The sequence below is a fragment of the Cervus elaphus genome, chromosome 19, assembly GCF_910594005.1.
Source record: "Cervus elaphus chromosome 19, mCerEla1.1, whole genome shotgun sequence".
Classification (NCBI taxonomy): domain Eukaryota; kingdom Metazoa; phylum Chordata; class Mammalia; order Artiodactyla; family Cervidae; genus Cervus; species Cervus elaphus.
The window spans coordinates 64,158,837-64,180,103 of record NC_057833.1 but is presented as its reverse complement, the minus strand read 5'-3'; the positions used below and the strand labels follow the sequence as shown (position 1 = coordinate 64,180,103).

General features: G+C 39.9%; 1 protein-coding gene across 3 annotated transcripts in view; it reads right to left on the bottom strand.

Moving 5' to 3' along the window:
• TBC1D5 (TBC1 domain family member 5) overlaps positions 1 to 21,267 on the bottom strand; it is a 564,837-nt gene that overhangs the window by 234,691 nt on the left and 308,879 nt on the right. For all 3 annotated transcript variants that reach the window (XM_043875247.1, XM_043875248.1, XM_043875246.1), the window contains 2 exons: positions 6,932 to 7,034; positions 978 to 1,066 (listed from right to left, as the gene is read on the bottom strand). In XM_043875247.1, coding sequence (XP_043731182.1) covers positions 978 to 1,066; positions 6,932 to 7,034 — 192 coding nt within the window. The remainder of the gene's footprint in view (positions 1 to 977; positions 1,067 to 6,931; positions 7,035 to 21,267) is intronic.

Genomic DNA, 21,267 nt, shown 5'->3' with positions numbered 1-21,267 from the left:
TGAAGTATAGTCTGCATATACATTTTAAAAAAGATAAAACTGGCATGAAAACAGGATCTCAATACTAACTGCATCCTTATCATACTTTAGAGTAACTGAGGCAATGGCAATTAAGATATGGTTATTATAGTCAGATTCAAGAAATTCTCCAATACATTCAATGTAACTAGAAAAACTCCAAGGAGCTAGAAAAGACGAACATACGAAATAGTGAACTAAAGTTGATTTGATAAATGCCCTAGTATATGTTCAGCAAAATGGATGGCTACTTTTGATTAATAAAGACTGTATGCACAGACAGATAAAGGGCTACACATGAATTCTCTGTCTCCTGCGCAGAGAGGGGCCAGCCTGCGAGCGCTCCTGATGCTTTAAGTCCCTAGGCTCTCCACTCCCAAGACGCCTCCTGGCTGCTTCTCTTGCCCACCCAGTTAGGGTATCTTAAATTAGAAAATAAATTCTAACAATCAGCCTAAGTTAAATACAATTTCTGAAGTTATTTGCTGGAAATAATAATGTATCTAAAAACATGGGAATTCATTTGTGTTTCTTTAAATTGGGGTTCTTTGTGAAACTATTCTGTTTATGAACTGAACTGAGCTGCATCTGGGGAGGACAAAATACGTCTCAGAATAGGTTCTCTTACAGCTTAGTGTGAGAGAACAGGTCACTGTAGAATGGAACGCATGAATATTAACAACTGTTAGCACTTCGCCATTGCAACAAAAATCTCTTCTTGATCCGTTAGATATATGTCTTCCTTTAGTACAGCTCTGAGACTTGCAAAAATATTTAGAATTCCAAGTTTCCCCATAGCTGAAATAGGATTACAATTACTAAGTGGAATTAAAAATCAGCCACATGAACCACAAAACAAATGCTTACAATTTACAAAATCTTCAATGCAAAACGTGTTGAGGTTAAAAAAAAGATTACAGCGGGGTTGAAAAATAGATGGAGCTCCCATAAAAACTTGCCTTGGCTGCGCAGACTCACTGGCATGGAGAAAGGCCTGGTGGTCGCAGTGGAGGGTGAAGACGATAGGAGCCAGCAGCTCGTGCATCCCCTGAAACAGAGCCCAAGAAAGGAGGGGGCGGATGCTGAGAATTCACCAGTGGACAGAATGGGCTCAGCGAAAAGCCCTGCAGCTGACCCCCACCGCCAGCATCTCCATATTATACAAAGAAGCAAAAATGTAAAAAACTACAAAATGAGATTTAGTTTTAGAATTTGACTCCAATTCAACCACAGAACATATTCTTCTTTAAAACATGGAGAGCAGCTCTCTTTTAAATAACACAACAAACAATAAATTGGCATGGTAGACAACCTTGCACCTGTCAGTTGCTTCAGAATCTGTACTCATAAATATGAATTTCATTTATGCAAATTATAATCATGAGCTACAGTGTAAAGATCTGTAGTAAGAAGGGCAACTAAGAACTGAAGACCTAAGGAAATTACATCCAATGTTTTCATTATATAATGGCTCAAAATTAGGATGTCTGTAGATTTAGGAAGAGCTGAAGTCAGCTAGCTGGAAATGTTGGATAATAAAAGAAATAATCTTTAGCAGGTATGAGGAAAAACAAAGTTTTCAAAGTAAAAATTTTAAAGATGTTTAAGCCAAGATGGCCATAATTTTTTTTTTCCTATTTCAACTATAAGGTTACTTTTCAACTTATTTAGTGATTTCACCAATATAATTTTCTTTGTCCTTATATTCTGTTCATCTATGGATTACATAAATAGACATAGAAACAAAAAGGTATTAATTACTAAGTTGCCTTTCAAAGGTTATTATAAAAATCCATTATTTATCCATTATTGTGAAAAAATAAGATATTCCAGATCAATTGAGATTTTTTTTCCCCCCTACTTAGGCATAAAAAGCATATTTTAGCAAGTTAAAAATAGATTATACTCTTCTCTGCCTTTTAAAGTGAGTCAATTACTATTTTCCTTTTATCTATGATGATCTCTTGCAAAAAGACAACACAAAACCCCACCTTCTCAGGAAACAACAATAAAGTCTCCTCTCTTTGCTAATGGGATTAAAGAAAGCCTCCTGTGAGGGACAGCCACAGGGTCCTCTGCACCAGTCCAGCAGGTCCATGCTACTAAGTAACCCAGCAGGAAACTCGGTCAGAGTTCACTGACAAGTCATCACCAGCCTTGAATCAGAAGGGCTTAATGACATTCTTACAAAATAATTTAGGATCCGCTGACAATTTACTTGTGATTTAGGACAAATTACCACACATCACTTCAATCCTTTTAGGTAAACATCACCTACTAAACAAATCTTGAAAAGACTGCTCCTTAGAAGAACTTGGTAGAGACCCAGAAAGAATGAAGAGTTGCTAAAGTGGTTTAAAAACATTATCAGGGGCTTATCACTCTGGAATAATCTCAAATTATTCCAAAAACCAAGTGACATACTTTTAATCATGAAAGTAAAAGCTGCTTATTGTAGAGAACTACAGAAAAGCAAAAGCAAGCAAACAAAAACACCAAAAAAGAAAGTGGGGAAGGCCAAAAAAGAAAGAAAAACTGTGATAGATATCCTTGAGGTAATCTTTTTGCTTATTTCTGGTGGTTTCCTTAGGATAAACTCCCTAGAAGTAAACTTTCTGGGTAAATGAGTTAAGATATTTGATATATACAGTTAACCTGCCCTTTAGAAACAATCCCCTCACTTTAAGGCATAAAACTCCCCAACCATCTCATATACTCTCTTTATTTGTAGTGTTTTAAAAAAATCCCATCAAATTTTACAAATAGTTGTTTTAACTTTCATAAATGCTAGTGAGATTGAACACAAACATTTTAGTGGCCATTTTTATTTAATGAATTGCCCATTTTCTCTTAATGAAGAGTTTCTTTTTCCCTAATGATTTGTAGTATTTCTTCAGCAATTCAGGAAATTAACCCTTAGTCATTTTTGTTACAAATACTTTCCCATGTTTATAACTTGCCTTTTAATTTTGAAGATATCTCATGTCAAAGTGAAATTATATACTTTAAAAATGGTCAAATCAATAAATCATCTTTTATAATTTCCTTTGCTTTCATGCCAAAGAAACCTTCATCATATTGAGATTAAGTTAAATTACAAGTTCTTTTTTTACAGTTAATTCTTTACCCATCTGGAATTTCTTTTTGCCCTGAAGAATAAATATGTATTTTCCTCTCCCTAAGAGTTAATTTAATTTATTGAGTAATCCTCATCTACTGAATAATCCATCTTTTCCCAAGAGTTCTGAAATGTCATCTTTATCACAAACTGAATCTTTGGCTTTCATTTTTTCTGGGTTTGTTTTTACTGGTATTCTACTAATTTATACATTCTTAACAAGAACTTTACTACTGTCACAATTTGAGCTGTAAAATACTCCACTTCCCCATATTTTCGTTTCTTCAAAACTATTTTGCCTATTCTAATAACTTTTATCATCCAAATGAAAACTTAATTTAGTTACAGAAAATGCTATACAAAAACTATTTTTTACTGTGATTGTATTAACTTGAATAAAATAGATATTTCTAAGAATACCAGATTTTCCAGTCCGAAAATCTGTAAAACTGCCTAGTTTCTATTAGGTTGATTACCAGGATTTAGTCGTGGGTGGCGGGGTCAGTGATCTCCGGACTGACGTTTCCCTTCAATATGTTGTCTGAAACTATTCATGGATGGTTTAGTAAGAAACGGCTCTTGCCTAAATGCATCATCCCACTTTCTTTGAATGTTCTCTCCCCTCTACTTTTTGTGACCTCTCTCCAGAGTCTCCATCTGCCCATACAGCATTTACCTTCATTTATTCCAAACACTGTCCGTTAACTACCTACGATGTATTGAGAACACTAACATGAACAGAGTGAGCACCTCCCAACCATCATGGAGCCTGTAATTGAGACAGCAAGACACACGATGAAATGAGTACGGAAGTGCTGCATGGTTATCGACTCGGCAAGTGGTACACATCTGCACATACACCGAGGAAAACCCAGCTCCTACCACATGCTCAGCACGCACAAGGTGCTCACTGCGTAGTGACTGGGTGAATGAAAGCTTCCACTAGAGCAGTACATCTTCATTTATCAACACATTGGTAAAAGCTACAATATGATGAAAGATGGAAAAGAACTGTACTGAATTATACTTCAGCATTTCCCATCAATAAAAAAATGCTTTTTGTACAATGGAAAATTGTAAAATACAGAACCCCCTGAATACCACTAAGACAGCCTTTTACACATTCAGGGTTCACATCCAACTAAACTAGGTACATTTTTCTAAAACAGACTTGGAAAAAATTGTTGATCTTACTCTCAATTCTAGACTAGTAAAATCTGATTATTAATTACAATTGACAACCAAATAGACATCTTTAAATGAAAAGAAATCTGGAAAGAATGATAATAAATTCAATGTGCTGTAAATCTGATAAAACGTAACAAAACAGAAATGTATAAATATATCATCGGTATAGTCTTGGTTTCCAAAATCTGTGTTTTGTTTCCATCCCCACCTCAGTGTTTCTGCTTATAGCCTTGTTCACTGCTGGATCCTCAGTAGTCACTGCACTCCAAACTCATGTCAGTTGAAAATAAAGGTAACAAAGTTTTTCTCATCAACAGCCTGTAGGCTCACAAAATTGAACCTGTTCTTTTATCTGCCTGTGTTCATTTAGCCCACCAAGCAGTCTTTATTAAAGCTGAGGCATCAGGCAGTCAAAGTTCATTAATACCATTTATATAATCTCTGCAGTTTCAATTAACTCAGCAAGACATTCTACTACATGATAACAGTCTCATTAATTCAATAAAATCCCATAACTATTAACAATATGGTCGATGTTAAACGGGGTGTCACCTAGTACAAAATAATAGCTTTAACAGCTTGTGATGAAACTCAAGGTTTTTTCTTAAATTTTATCTGGCTAAATATTCAATCCTCTTAGAGTAAGGGATTATTTCTACATCTATAGAATCTATAGAATCTCTAACATGTACAGGGAGTAATTTTAAGTCTTAGAAGGTGATGCTCAGCAGTAAATTAATAACAGTTTCTTACTCAGTGACTGATAGACTTTGTCTAAATCATCAAATGTGTCTGATCTGCCCCACTCCTCTTTAGCCTTCCTCACAAACGCAGTGCGCTCTATGCCTTACAAATGATTACACAATTATAATGTGTTTTTTTTTTCTTGTCCGTGAATCTAGTTGTTTCTTTCTCTAAAGAAAAAGGGGAAATAAATGTATAACTTGGCATAATTATATTCTAACCTCATTGGCTATCATCAAATTTTTCATCGTGAGACACTCCCAGATATTTCAAAGAGGAGACAGAAGACTGAGGAGACAGGCTTGACGACAAAAGCCAACAAAATGAGACGAGAGAACAGAAAAACAGAAATGAACCTGGGTCACTGGTGAAGAGCCTGCACCTGACGACTTCTTGCAAGTGTGTTCATAACATTCTTAGATTTTAAGTCATTCTGACTAGAATTTTCTTTTCTACAAGAGTGCTGCCCTCATCAACAAAGCTTTAAGATCAGAAGAGGCAAGAATATGGACTGTCTAAGAAGTGTTAGAGCCGAGACACAAATGAAGGAACCAGAGTGTAGAGCCAGTGCTCGCAGCCAGTAAGCTATGTTCTTTCTTGCTATTAAAATTACTATAAAGCTTTTGGGCACTAAATTTAAAATAACTGTGTACAGTTTTAAAAAACTATATCTCTCACTTAGCCTATCACTGGAATGATAACACATTTATATATTAATTTAAGAAAAAGTAGTATCTTTACATAGCATCTTCCCACCTAAAAACATATTGTCACTTTTCTATTTATTCAACTCTACCTTTATATACTTCCATAACATTTATAGTTTTCTTTACATAGCTTTTATTCTTATAGTATTAAATTTATTCCTAGACATTTTATAGTTTTGGTTGCCATTATGAACAGGATATATTTTTTCCATTTCCCATTCTAAAAGTTCATTATCACCATGTAATTAGTTAATATAAAATATATATTAGTAATATCAAAACTAAGATAAAATTAGTTCTTTGCATATTTCCATGTATAGAATAACAAATATATTATTTAGGACAGCGGCAATATGACTTGGTTTATTATCTTTAAATAAATCAAGTTTATCTCAAATTATAAATAAACTACTCTCACCATGCAGGTGTTTTCTGTTATACTGAACTTGGGTGGTCATCAGTTGACATAACAACTTTGGATTGTTAGAGAATTTATTAATAGTTTGAATCCTCACTTAACATGCATTTTGAGATACATTAAAGTATCTAACTTTGTATATTTTTATTATAATCCCATTATCTTAAGTAGAAGCCTGGATACTTCTTTATATATTAAATAATTTACATTTCAAAATGAATACACATAATCCAATAACCTTCTTTAATTACGAGATGAATTAAACATCAAGATCCCAAGAATATCATATAAATTCCAGAAAGTTTAAAGGAACTTTCTCAAGTTATATTATCAGCAGATTTTAAAGAGTAAAAGGACACTTGATCACTTCTTACATGGCATGTCATGTATTTATAAATGCTGTACTTACAAACAATATTTATATATACAACTCTGAAAAGTTTTATTACTAGATTGCCTTCAAAGATGCTGTTTATAAACAAACTCCCAAAAGTTGAAAGAAAAGATTGAATGCCTTATAGAAGACAATTTGGCGGAATGTCTTATAATAAGGAAGCAGCATATGTGCGCCAGGGAGCTTACTTTTCTCACCGTGCAGCTGACAAGCAGCTCTTTGATTGCTTTACTATTATGATACAACTTTGGATACAATAAAGGCTACATTATTGCTCTATCATTTGTCAAGCTGTATAGAAAATTCTGAGTCAATGGATGCCACCTGTACGATATTTTCATTACCTGTTTATAAAGCAACTGCTCGTTTTCTCTAGCATAACAGAAAAGAACATCTGTAAGAATTTTTCTCACACTTTCTTGTTGGAAAAACTGCATTTCAGGAAACCTGAAAAAAGAAAACAGAGAATTGAAATTGAGTAGCACAATTCCAAAAATTACCCTCAAACTCTCATCTCTGAGAGGTGCCAAGGGCGGCTTTTGGTTTTAGCACAAGTCTGTATTTGCCATGCAACTTATGCCAGAGGTGGGACTGATGTGTTAAAGAAAAAAAGGATGAGAAAGGGGAGATTACTGTATCACAGAGGGAAGGGATACCTTCAACATCTAAACATTTCAAATGTCTTCATATGCTTAAGATCATCACATGATGAATAAAGTTTTTCAGCAAAATGACTTACAGCCTGTTGGTGTGGGGGATTGCTTTGTTTAATTCCATTTGGTATAATGTGATTTTGTAAATACCAACTCTGTTAAAAAATCATTCTTTTTTTGATGCAAATATCAGAATTTAAATTATTATACATGACCACACCATTAGCTTTATTTGATTAAAACACTACTTTAAATGGAATGAGTTAGTCAGTACTGCTTAAATGATCTCTGGATCAAAAATTCTACCAGGTGCTCTGAGGTAATCAGAAATAAAAAGGGCAGAGCATTCACCTGAATGGAGCTTAAATAGCTGTTTATAATGAAAGACGGCAACAACCCAAAGAACAAATACAGAGGAATGCAATACACAATGAATCTATCTGTCAGCCCTGTGGATACATGGCTTTCAAATCTGCAGATTCAACCAACCATGGATCAAAAATGTTAAGGAAAAACAAATTTTTAGAAAGTTCCAAAAAGCAAAACTTGAATGTGCCTGCCAGCAACTATTTACCCAGCATTTACACTGTATTAGGTATTATAAGAAATCTAGAGATGATTTATGTGCAGATAGGCATAGATTATATTTGTGAATATTACTGCATTTTATACAAGCGAGTTAAACAATCCATGGATTTTGGTATCTGTAGGAGCCCCGGACTCCATCCCTCGTGAATACCAAGAGATGATCCTATAAGGGAAGAATGAATGTCATCCAAAAATAATCAGTCAGGACATAATAAAAGTAATACACAGATATCCCTTGCATTCCTACACACTGACAGTGAAACATCAGAGAAGTTAAAGAAACAATCCCATTTACCACTGCAATGAAAAGAATACAATACCTAGGGATAAACCACCTGAAGAGACAAAAGACCTGTATGCAAAAAACTGTAAGACACTGATGAAAGAAATCAAAGTTGACACAAATAGGTGGAGAGAGACACCACATTCTTGGAAAAATCAGTATTGTGAAAATGACTATACTACCCAAAGCAATCTACAGAGTCAATGCAATCCCTATCAAACTACCAGTGGTATTTTTCACAGAACTAGAACAAAAAGATGGTTGGATGGCATCACCAACTCAGTGGACATGAGTTTGGGTAAATTCCAGGAGTTGGTGATGGACAGGGAGGCCTGGTGTGCTGCAGTCCATGGGGCCGCAAAGAGTCGGACATGACTGAGTCACCGAACTGAACTGAGAACAAAAAAATTTACAATTTGGATGAAAACACAAAAGATGATGAATAGCCAAAGAAATCTTTTTTTTTTTTTCCCCAAAGAAATCTTGACAAAGAAAAACGGAGCTGGGGGAGTCCACCTTCCTGACTTCAGACTACACTACAAAGCTACAGTCATCAGGACAGGATGGCACTGGCACAAAAACAGAAATACAGACCAATGGAACAAGACAGGAAGCCCAGAGATAAACTTACACACCTCTGGGCACCTTATATTTGACGAAGGAGGCAAGAATATACAATGACGAGAAGACAGCCTCTTCAATAAGTGGTGCTGGGAATACTGGACAGCTATGGGTAAAAGAATGGAACTAGAAGGCTTCCTAACACCATATAGAAATAAGCAATCAGATGGGTTCAATCACAAAAGGTCTGAGGAGAATTTTTAGGAGAGGAGGAACACAGCTCATCTGTGGGAAAGCTGACCCCATCAGAAGGAAAGCCCCGAGGGCATGGAAGGCGAAGGGCGTGTCCCCGCTTCCGAGCACAGCCTGGGGCGCGCAACACGGCCGGCACGTGCTTCCGTGCTTCCCGGAGGAGCTGCGGCTGGGGGCGGGACGAGGGGCAGAGCACAGGCGCGAGGCACACAGAGGTGCTCCCAAGGCCGTGGGACGGCTGGCGGAGAGCAACAGATGACTCCATTTCTGACGCCAAAAGGAAAGGAGGGAGTACTGGAGGAACTCTAATTTGGAAAAAGACTGCGAGAGGAGAGTTCAGAGGAAGGAGATAAGAGGGTATTACACTGAGGTGAAATGGAGAATCACAAGCTGAGAAGAGCCTGTGTTCAGCTTTCTGCTGCATGGCTGCCGGCTGCGGGACTGGAGCAGACGGCTGCCTAACAGCCTCATCTCTGAAACAGGGATGATCACACTGCTCTTGGGACCAGGTGAGACACCGCGACAGCAGCAGGAGCAGGCCTGGAGGCAGGTGTCCAGCTCAGAGGCCACCACTCGCCTCACGATGGGACACTGCGACAGCAGCAGGAGCAGGCCAGGCGGCGGGCGTCCACCTCAGAGGACACCGCTGGCCTGACGATGGGACACTGCGACAGCAGCAGGAGCAGGCCTGGCGGCGGGCATCCAGCTCAGAGGCCACCGCTGGCCTGACGATGGGACACCGCGACAGCAGCAGGAGCAGGCCTGGCGGCGGGCGTCCACCTCAGAGGACACTGCTGGCCTGACGATGGGACACCGCAACAGCAGCAGGAGCAGGCCTGGCGGCAGGCGTCCAGCTCAGAGGCCACCGCCGGCCTGAGGATGGGACACCGCAACAGCAGCAGGAGCAGGCCTGGCGGCGGGCGTCCAGCTCAGAGGCCACCGTTGGCCTGAGGATGGGCACTTTACATGCTGCACACGTGAACGAGGCGGCTGGGGAACCGGAAAATAAGAGCATGCGGGAGGCTGGAGACGGAGAGCACAGAGGCACGGGGCACATCGCGGAGACAGCAAAGTGTTCCTCCTGAGTCTCCAGAGCAGCAACCGTGGCTATTTCATTCACATTCTGACGGTCTTCTGCTTCCTATCAGTGCTGACCTCAGCTGTTTTCTGCATCCTTCTGATCCTCTCTTCTGGGAGAGTTACATCTTTCTTTCCAGTTCAGGCTGGGACCCTGTGTGGACTATGCTAGTGGTTTGGGAGGCATCTGTTTCCTGATTCTAATTTTTATAATAACTACAGCCTGTTTCTTCTTCATCTGTTAATTTGACTTTGGCCTCAAATTCCCTTGGGTATAAAGTTTGTTCCCAGACATAGGAGTCTGACCTCTTCTCCTGCAGCAAGGAAGCCTCTCTTCTGGGGCTTGGAATAAACAGTCCGTGGGCTATCTCATATCCATGCATAAATCTCAGTGTGCTGGCCCTCTAGATAGCTCAGACTCAGGCTGGAGTTCCTAAAGAGGAGGAATTATCTCAAAGTAGAGTCAGAGCAAGAATAATAACTATATCTTATAAGACAAAGAAGTTCCACAAAGTGTCAAAAGAACTGAAGTAGGCGATACATACAAAAGCTTGTTAAATGACTTATTTAGGACAAAAGAAAGCTGCTAAAGCCTTTAGAAAGTCAAATACCCCAAATTAGAGTAATCAGGATGAAAGACAGGTGACTAGTTAATAAAATGCTGAGAAGAAATTTCCTGGGAAAACAGTCACTAAAGTAAAAATAGAGTAATCCTTCTGAGGTGAAATGGTTTCCTCTCCTTGCTCATCAGATGACTTAGAGCCAGCCCTGTCTTGAAGCAGGCTTCCTATCTCAGGACTGGACAGGTCACATGGCCGAGTGATTCTGTATGGCTGCTTCTTTAACAACACTTTGGAAATTGTCTATGTACACTGGACCACCAAATTCCCAATGGCTGCTGCAAGCTGCATGGATTATGGGAGAACGTGCTAAAAACTACAATATTCACTTTGTAACAAATATCCATGAACTATAAGAGTTTAATACCTAACTACTAAAAATGTAAATTATACTGCATGTCAACTTACAGTTTCATTTAAATGCATACTAACCACTTACAAGATTAAAAACTAGAGATCTCTAAGAATCAAATTGCAGGTAGATAATTTAAACTACCCACCTTTTGCAAATACCTAATCAACTGAAAACGTGTGTGAGGCAGACAGGGCATCTCTGTGTGACAGCACGCTATCCACGAGTCTAGTCTACAGTGCTGGAGCACCGACCTATGACGTCTCAGGATACCCTCTTTTTCAGAAAAGTACGATGTTCTCTAAATTGTGATGAAGAATCCATAGCATGAAACAAGTAAGGTGTCAAAGATTTCAGAAGAGCTCCAAAACAGAAACAAAAGTTTATGCTATTTTCAGAATGTGGAAGAACTGACATTCAGAGAAGTCAGCAGCTGAAGAATCTGTCTCAGAAGGTGACAGGTAAGGACCCAACTGGAGATAGTAACAGCTGCCCCAGTGTACCTGGGTGGTGAGCAGGGCAGCAGTGCTTCCCAACTGCTTTGCTAATCAATGAGGCAGAGCTAGGCAGTGAAGTAAACTTCCATGAGTTCAGAGTTACACAGAAGAACCTACGCGTCATAAGGCTGATGAATACACCTGAATAATAACATAGTTCCTACAACAAGCTTCAAGTGAGAAGGCATTCTATCTACAGGAATCAGAAATAAAAGGGAGAAAAGCAGTGAGCAGCTTCTCTAGGAATAGTGACAGGCAGCTTTGATGATAGGTTTTAAGCTTCAAAATAGCTTCCCTGACATCTGGTGTTGATTCAGGGCAGGTAATCTGAACAGCAGTCCAACCCAAATTATCACTGGGAAAGAGAAATCTGCTTCTGAAACAATAGCAAAAATCACAGATTACAGACTGAGGCTGGGATCAAAGTTGTTAAGATTTTGAAAAAATCAAGAGTGACTCTGCAGTTTCATGCAAAAACAGAAATGGTGGTAAATTCATTAAAGATGAGATAGAGAAAAAAATTTATGACTGAACTAGAGACATTTATGATTCACTCAAGCCAAACCATCAGAAAGAAGAGAAAAAGAAGAAATGAATCACAATGAATGGGAACTGAAGATGAGTTCTGTTATTATTAGAAAATGAAAGTCCAAGAGAAGGAATTTCTGAATTTGGCCAAAAAAGAAATTAGAGATGGTAAATAGGTGAGGATGAACTCTGATAAGCAAAAAGAAAGGAATATCAAAGTATTTCATGATGGGATTTAGACTAATATCATCTAACGTTTTTACTTGATAGCAACAAAGGTAATAATTCTGATTCAACTTAATTGATCAACATTTAAAGTACAGGAGTTTCTCTCTCAAGATGTGTGGAGGTATTAAATAGACAAATTTTATATACTGCAAATTAACATCAAGAGATATAAACATCTGGTGTATGCACTTTGTTTTGTAATGAAATAACTCCAAATTCGTAGGCAATATAGATTTCAAGTTTAAAAAATATTTCATTATAGAGTATTCAAACATTCATAAAGAGACAACAATGGCCTGAGCCCCAGCACAGTCACCCAGCTTCATCAGTAATCAGTGCCCTCTTACGTACACTCCTCTCTCAGTGCTGCAGTTCGAAGCAAACCTGAGCCATCACTGTAATACTGCAGGGTGCATTTCTCATTCCTAAAATATAAAGACTCTATAAAAACACAACCATAGTACTGCTGTAACACTGTAACTAGTAAAAATAATCGATTGATTAAACCAAATATTCAGTCAAATGTTCAAATTTCCCTAAAAGTTTTTCAGTTTGTTTCAATCAAGTTCCAAGAAGCATCTGTACACTGAAATTTGTTGCTATCTCTCTTAAGACGTATTCTACAGACTTGTCCCTTCTTTCCTTCCTTGCCTTCTCTTCCCTTCCTCTCTTTCTCTCCCTCTCTCTTTTACAATGCATTTGTTAGAAGAACCAAACTCTTTACCCTGTAGAAACTTCCCAAATTCTGAATTTTACTTACTGTTCTTCCATTTTATGGAACACAATCCTTGTCCCCCCATATTCCCATAAACTGGTAAGAAGGTCTAGAGACTTCAATAGGTTCAATTTCAACTCTCAACACTATCCTTCACGGAAGATAGGGTCGCTTCCAGCGCACGTTCCGGAATCCTTCGATGCTCCTCCCACACAAAGGTGGGGCAGCCTAACGCCCCCGCTCTGCACATGCGCGGTCCTCAGCGACGAGCTTCTCACCAAGAGATGGTAATGGCAAGCAACGCTGCAACACAGCTTCCGTCCAACTCTAGGTCTGCAAACAGCCGTGGAACCCAGACGCCAGGCTGCTAGGAAGTCAAGCAGCCCAGAGAGGCCCTGGGGAGGTGTTCCAGCTCCAGCTCCGAGAGTCAGACAGATGGACATGTCTTCCGATGATTCTAGTCCTTAAACTTCAAGCTGGTCTGGCCACCACCACATGGAACAGAGACCTGCCCTGCCCTCCTCAAGTCGGAGATTCATCAGCAAAACTAATTCTGCTGTTCTCCTAAGCTTTGGGGGTGGTTTATAACACAGAAGTGGACAACGGGTACAGATGGTGCCAGGTGCTTTCATCAGGAGGCAGAGATTTTTAGCTTTTCTCTCTTTCTGTGAGGACCAATGATCACTGTCTAGATTAATTCATTAGAGGTTGTAAAATGGTAAAACTGTAACTCTTATCATGTTTTCTTTCACTGTTACCTAAAATACATATATGAAGAAAAATTGACCCTTGTCAATTTTTAGTTATCCTGAAGCACAGATCACTATAATTTTTAAACAATGCCTGTGGACACCTAAGATCTATGAATGATAAATGGCACTAACTGTCACAAAAGCAGTTTATGACAACTATTCTACTTGCTTTCTGGATATCTTCCCATGTGACTGCAGGGTATGGGGGTGAATCAAGAAGTGAGAGAGGCAGGACAACACAAACCCCAACTTCAGACCAAGAACCAGGAGCCCCCGGTACCTGATGGGAGTCAACCCAGAAGACCTTCAACAGGGCCTGGTTGGTCATGACACAGACAAAAAGGGAACGAGGCAAATATCCAAGGTATATCCATAATGGAGAGTTCTTCAGACAACAAAGAGACACAAGGAGTGTTTCCTAAGCAAGAAAAGGGTTAAGACAAGAGTGAAATGACAAAGGGCTTTGTCACTGCATTACCGAACGTAATTAGGTAATTAGAAGTATTAAAACAGACAAAGCACTGGGCCCAGATGAATTACTGAAGATGCAAGTCTTCAATAAGATGCCCCAAGGGAAAAAACAAAGCCCTTGGTGAAGGTTTATCGCCAACCAGGAGGATGGAGCGGCACCAGAGGGCTTGCAGGAACAATGACTGATGCTGTGTCCACACTTCAAACCCAGAACTTCCACCACCAGCATCCGTCTAAAATTTAAAATGAGCTGATGAAAACTCCCTAGAATACGATTAAACACCAAAATAACTGTAATATCTTACTCTAGTTTTTGTTTTATTAAAGGAAAACTGAAAAAAAAATCAAGCAAAAAGCAGAGGAGCGAGGTAAACCGGAATGAAAGGAGGACAGTCGCTTTCTAGTCCTGTCCTCCCTGCTTGGGATGATGACTTCACCACCCCCCATTCAACCAAATCTGCCCTCTCCTCTTTCCAGGCAGGAAGCTGGACTCAACCTCCCAGCACCCTCTCCAGTGAGCCGTGGCCACTGGGACGAGAGCGGCCATGACAGGCGACCACACAGTGCCTGCTCCTGAGAGCACCCCACCCTCGGGCACTGCCCACATTTCCGCTTCCGGCTGGACGGAGCGGAAAAGGGCTTCTGGGAAACCTGGGCAGCTGCATACGGATTGTGCTGGTTTTAAAAATACACCTGCCAATTCTTCAACACACTGCCTGCCTTTCCTTTTTGGGTTGTTTGCCTTAGGGGAAGACTCCTCTAGAGAAAGGATACTTAAGCAGCACCACGGAGAGACCCACATGGGTCCTCCAGCCCTCAGCAGCCTCCACACCACCCCAGCTCCAGCTGACACCTGACTGCAAGCTCAGAGGTCCCAGAGCCAGGACCTCGGCTGCTCCCAAAACCCTGAGGTCCAGCAACTATGAAATCCATGAGTGCTGTTCCAAGGCGTTACATCTTGGTAGATGTACCATGTAGCAAGAGATAATGAACACAGGTTTTAATACCTGAAACCGGGCTGTTTCATTTTTTTTAAAAAAAATATGCGGTAGAGGTAGCTATGGGACTGGACAGGAGCTGGAATGTTGCACAGAGCCACAGTGAAAAGACTAAAGGATCTGAAACAGACGATTAGCCAGCCAGACAGCCCATGAGGCTGCCAGTGAAGGCAAAAGTCAAAGTGAGGAAAACACTATAAGAAAAATGGAGACACTTTTGGGTACTTTTAGGTCCTTATTGGGTACTAGCAACACAGCAGCCTCTGTTTATTTGGAATATTGCAAATGCACCTAATACATAGGTGATTGGGCCGAGGAGACTGTCTAGGCACTGCGGGAGCTGCTGCCTGGGCTGGGCGTCCCTTACAACAGAAGGAAAGAGGGAAGCAGAGGAAGGACTGCTCAACGCGAAGGTATTTTCATACAACCTTGTCTCCTTCTTATCCTCTCGAGTCACACATGAAGCATTAAGACTTGACTTCTGGGCCAAGATCAAACATAAGACACAGAAAAACAAGGTCGAAAGATGAAACCAAGGGTGTGAATGTAAAATCCTTTGTTAAGCTCTCAGAAAACTCTAAAGTGGTGCCTCAAAGAACCCTCCTGTCAGAAAAGACACCCCGATGCCCTGGAAAGACCTAAACAGTATGCCTGACAGAGGCTGCAGTAGTCAGGGGTCGGGGACACTGCTAAGCACCCCACACTGCACAGCACAGCCTCTCGGCATACAGAAGGTGTTCAGTAAAAGCTTCTTGAATTGAAAGAAAAAAAGTGGTAAATTCAGGCAAATAAACTTTGAAAGACCTGGAGTTCCAGGTAGTATTTCCACTGCAGCCATTAACAAGTTATATTTTCTTAAGTCATTCTTTCTGAACTTCAACTTTATGTACTTGCAAAATAAAAGGACTTAAGATGACTACCAATGACACAAGGCTTATTATGGATGCCAGGTGCTGGGGAACAGCAAAAATATAAAAACATAAAACTAAGTACTTAAGAAAATCTAGACGAGAAAATAGATATTACACAGATATTTTTAAAAGGAAGATAATTACAATAAAATATGTAGGGTTCTATAAAAGAATGGAAGAGGCACTGTTTTCTTTATCAGGATCCTCAACTTCTAGAATAGTAGCTGCTACATAGTAATTTCTCAAGTAGTGTTGGCGGAATGAATAAATAAGTCCAGAAGCCTACAAACCAACCAACCAATGAAAAATGAAAGTTAAGTCATGAACCTGGACTGGAGGTAAGAAGGCAAAGCTTACAGAAGGCTAGACCACAGTTCTGCTGCCTTTGGTTTTTGCAACGAATGATGCTAAGAGCATTATATAACTTTCACAGGCCATAAACTGAAGTGAACACTGATTTTTAAAAGCAAAGAAAGAAATCCCCTGTGATGACAAGGGTGTGATCCAGCCCAAGAGGATAGCAGAACAATCCCCCAGAGCCTAACAGGGACAGTGGGAGTTTGGAACCACCATCCAGGTGAGAAGACGAAGCAGAAGACTCAGGATGACTGGAAATGTCCGAGAACGACAGTGGGGACAGGGGCAGTGGGACTGGGGTTTCCAGGTGTCTGTCACCGTCTGATTAGAGGTTGTCAGCAAAGGTTCCTTCTAGTTCTCCAATGCCCCAAGTTACACAGCAAGCAACCCCACTGCCTCCTTGCCTCAAATAAAGGAAAAACAAAAAACAAAACTTTCTACTGATACCAAAAAGATGAAAAATTAAGAGAAAAAAATAGGTAGAAATATGCACTTTAAGTGCAAAGGCTCTGTCACACTGAAAGACTTCATTTTGCAGTATTTCAACAATTAAAAAAAATTTAAAGCAATTTAAAGCATTTATCCTTGAAGTACTAAAGTAATGTCAATTCCAAATCTGCATGAAAGTTCCTAAAATACTGTGACTCTACTGAACGGGCTGGGCCGACGAGGAATGTTTCAGCATGAGGGAGTACTCTGCCACCCAGCGAACTTTACCTTTTCACCTCTTCATAGCCAGAATGTGAACCCGCAGTTTAGAAATATAAACAGTGCTAAAAGACGCTGGCTTCATTTACACAGCAGATCTTCCAGGGAGAACCCTTCTGGCCCGCAGCTCGCAGTGGACTCTGCGGCCGCTATGGGGCCGCCGCCCCCAGGCTCCAGGGGCCAGGGGTGCGGGCGCTGTCACAGCACCATGACCGCCGCAGACACACCTCCATTTTCACACAAATGCTAGAATAATTTTTTAAGCTTAAAAATATCCCATAAGTTGGAACAAATATGTAGTAAGAATCAGCATGCTTACATGCAGCAGAAATGCGAAAAATACATGTCAAAAACATGAGCAGTATAGGATCTACAAATTTCTAAATATATAGAGGCACCCACGAGAATCCAATATTTTGCTTTTACCTTAAGAGTTGTGAAATGAGGAAGGACTACAGGCCATTTGACGGAAGAATTGTTTCTTGTGTTCCTGAAAATCTGCTTCTCCCCCTCTTTAATATTTAAGAAACACACATACAGGTTGCCGACAACCCGCAGAGAGCGGCTTGTGTTGTCGTTTTCACTTCCGCGGCTGTGAACAAGTGCATATGTGAGGGCTGGTCATGCATGCACAAGCGTGTACGGCGCCGGCATCAGACAGAACCACAACACAACGCCAAGCACAGCCACTCGGCGGTGTGTGCCTGCAGTCCACCTCGAGGAGACTGAAAATATAAATACAAGCTGCTATTTTGGTGTGATCACACGAACATGGCAGCTTGTGTGGTTTTTTTCTCTTTAACATTTTAACACTGGGCAGATTGTCTGCATTAACACACACCAAAATCAATTCTGCTCTGAAATTGCTTGTAAAAATTTTCTTTCCCTGAGGAATTTTGTTTTTATTTAACTAAAAAAAAAAAAAAAAGATGGGCTTGGAGGAAACTGTATAAAACACACCAACAACTTTGCACTAGTATGACAATCACTGTTGGATTAGAGAACCAGCATTATTTCTCTGAAAAATGGGAAATGTGTAGAAGATGGACTTTAAATAAGGAGGAAAAAAAAACTTTGTAAAATCACTTTTGTATATTATTAATACAGAAAACATTCTCAAAGTAGTCTGATTTCACACTATCCACTACATAATAACTTTGATCAAAACTCAAATAAGATTTGTACACTATAAAAACTCAAGGAGGTTTCTTAAGAGCAGAGACAGGAAACAAAAGTAAATATTAAGCACAGGCTGTCTCTAAAAGTTCACTGTGAATAAAAAATAAAATGCAGATATTCCTATATTCATATAAAGTACAAAAATATAACAACCATCAATTTATTTTCACAGTACTGTCCAGCAGAACTTTCTATGATGATAGAAATGTCCTGTATCTGGGCTGGCTTATACAGTAGTCATTAGCACTGGAGAGTGGCTGATAAAGACTTATTTTATTTAATCTAAATTAATTTCAACTTAAATCTCCACATGTGCCTGGTGGCTACCAAACGGGACAGTACACATCTATGGTTTTAAAGAGAAAATTTTAACAATTAATGAATCCACAAAATATCAAATGACGATATAAAAAAAATTGAGGAAACAAAGTTTGCTGAAATAAAGTGTCTGAAGTTCAGACCATACGGGGAATACAAACAAAAGGGATCATCAAATGAGAAGGCTGGTTAAAGATCTAATCGTGTCTTGGAGAACCAAGTGGGACAGAGTGGAATGAACTTAAGAGTGAGCTGCCTGAAGTGCAAATGGCAAGAACCCTACAAAAACCAGAACCATGAAAGACCAGAAGCTAAGGATGGTGGCCCGAGATGTGATCAGACCGACCTTTAAATATCATCACAGTTACAATGATGGCAACCCACTCCAGTACTCTTGCCTGGAAAATCCCATGGACAAAAGAGCCTGGTAGGCTATAGTCCATGGGGTTGCAAAGAGTTGGACACGACTGAGCAACTTAAAAAAAAAAAAGAATTTTAATCATTTAATCCAAGAGAGGCATTTGAAGAAAAGACGACACAATTTGGCAATAACTTATAAATATGTTAATTTGCAAATGATATTATAGATACTATAAATATACTTTTAGAATAGACCTTGATAGACCAAATAACAGACTTCTTTAGTATCTAATATGGAAATGATGCTTTATTCTGAACTCAGTATCTCCCATCATTTTAGTATATGTGCTGCCGAAGTGAGCACAATATTTCCCATCATTTTAAACAATACTGAATTTCATGTAATGTTAAGCCTTTGAAGCATGGCAAAATTGGTTCAGAATGGACGGCTCAAGTTCTGAAGTAGAAATGCTATAAATTGGAAGCTACTTGATTTACCTTTTGATTATCAGTTTTTTCCCCATTCAGTAATAAAAATGAGAACAGTAACAATCTCATTAGGTTGAGATAAGGAACAATTAATTGAAATGAATACAAAACCCTTTGAGGCAAAAAAGGTTAGTAGAATAAAACAATATTAAAATTAGTTGAAAGAGAAGATAATATTTAATTCAGTGACATATTCAGATCAAATAAATTCTATAACGAGAAAACAACACAGCTTACGAGATGAAATTATCTTGTTTAAACTCAGACTAGAAGGAGGATAATAGTATTTTTTAAGTGTGTTTATGTTTCTGAAGATTGAAAATGTTGGAGATATTGTTACTAAAATTGAAAAACACTGATCATAAGTGATAGGATTCACAATCAGCGAGCGTTTATTAGGCCCCACCCTGACTCTGCAGTAAGACAGAAATGCCCTCCAGGAGTTACCACAACATCTGAAAGATGAGACCTGGCTGACAAGTTAGGTACTTTTCCCCCCTGGTATTTTCCACCCTTTATTCTGTTTCCCTCAAGGTCTTGCAAGTTACAGCAATACAAGTACTTGACAGTGATAATAACATAATGAAAGCGGGAGAAATAAGGAAACTGGAGGAGGACAGAACTTAAAACATTATTTTACGTCCATGTTTCCCCTGGGAGAGTATTTGACTTGTTTTCCCAAGCTCCACTGAGCAGGGGTGGAGATCCCATTGGCACTGCATTCAGTACTGAGCTAACATACTCAGGTATTTACAGAATAGCACCATTAGGTAGGCACGGGCTTCCCTTGTAGCTCAGCTGGCAAAGAATCCACCTGCAATGCAGGAGATCTCAGTTCGATTCCTGGGTCAGGAAGTTTCTCTGGAGAAGGGATGGCTCCCCACTCCAGTATTCTTGGGCTTCCCTGGTAGCTCACACAGTGAAGAATCCACCTGCAAGGCAGGAGACCTGTGTTGGATCCCTGGGTTGGGAAGATCCCCTGGAGAAGGGAAGCTACCCACTCCGGTATTCTTGCCTGGAGAATCCCATGGACAGAGGAGCCTGGCGGGGTACAGTCCATGGGGTCGCAAGAGTCGGGCACAGCTGAGCAGAGCACAGTCTGCCTTAGGGAGGATGGGGTCATGAGTCAGGAAAACTTAAGACAGGTCTACCGCATTAGAATATGAAGCCAAGGACATTTCTCTGTTGCTTCTGTATGTCCTCATTCCATCACAGTACTGCTGTCCTGCTCTGTAAATTATTTTAGGTCTGCTTTCTCTACTAGACTTTGAGCTTCTTAAGGACCCACGCCATATTTATCTTGGCATCTGCAATGCTAAGGAGATTAATATAAATGTACTGAATACACTGGCAGATTGAATACACTGGCAAGTCTAAATAAACTTGAGCATTATCAAAGAAACTTAAGTAATATCATTACAAAGTTATTAAGAAAATTCCACTGGAACATAGAAGAGGCACAAATTATTTCCAGTTGTAAAGACTGGAACATGCTTCAAGAACAGGGTGGAGATGAAGTCAGGCCTGAAGGACGAGTGGCCGGGACTCAGACGGAGTGCAGCAGGGGAGCAGCATTGGGCAGGCAGCCCCACGGGATGCCAGACCTGCACAGAAACAGCACCTCTCTGCAGCCCGTGCCCTGCAGTCCACCAGGCCCCTGTGTCCATGGGGTTTACCTGTGAGGGCTAAAAACTCCAGGAAAACTCCATCATGGGGAGACCCACACAAAACTGTGAGACTCACTTCTAGAAGCTCGGCCAGGTTCCCACAGTGAATATCAGAG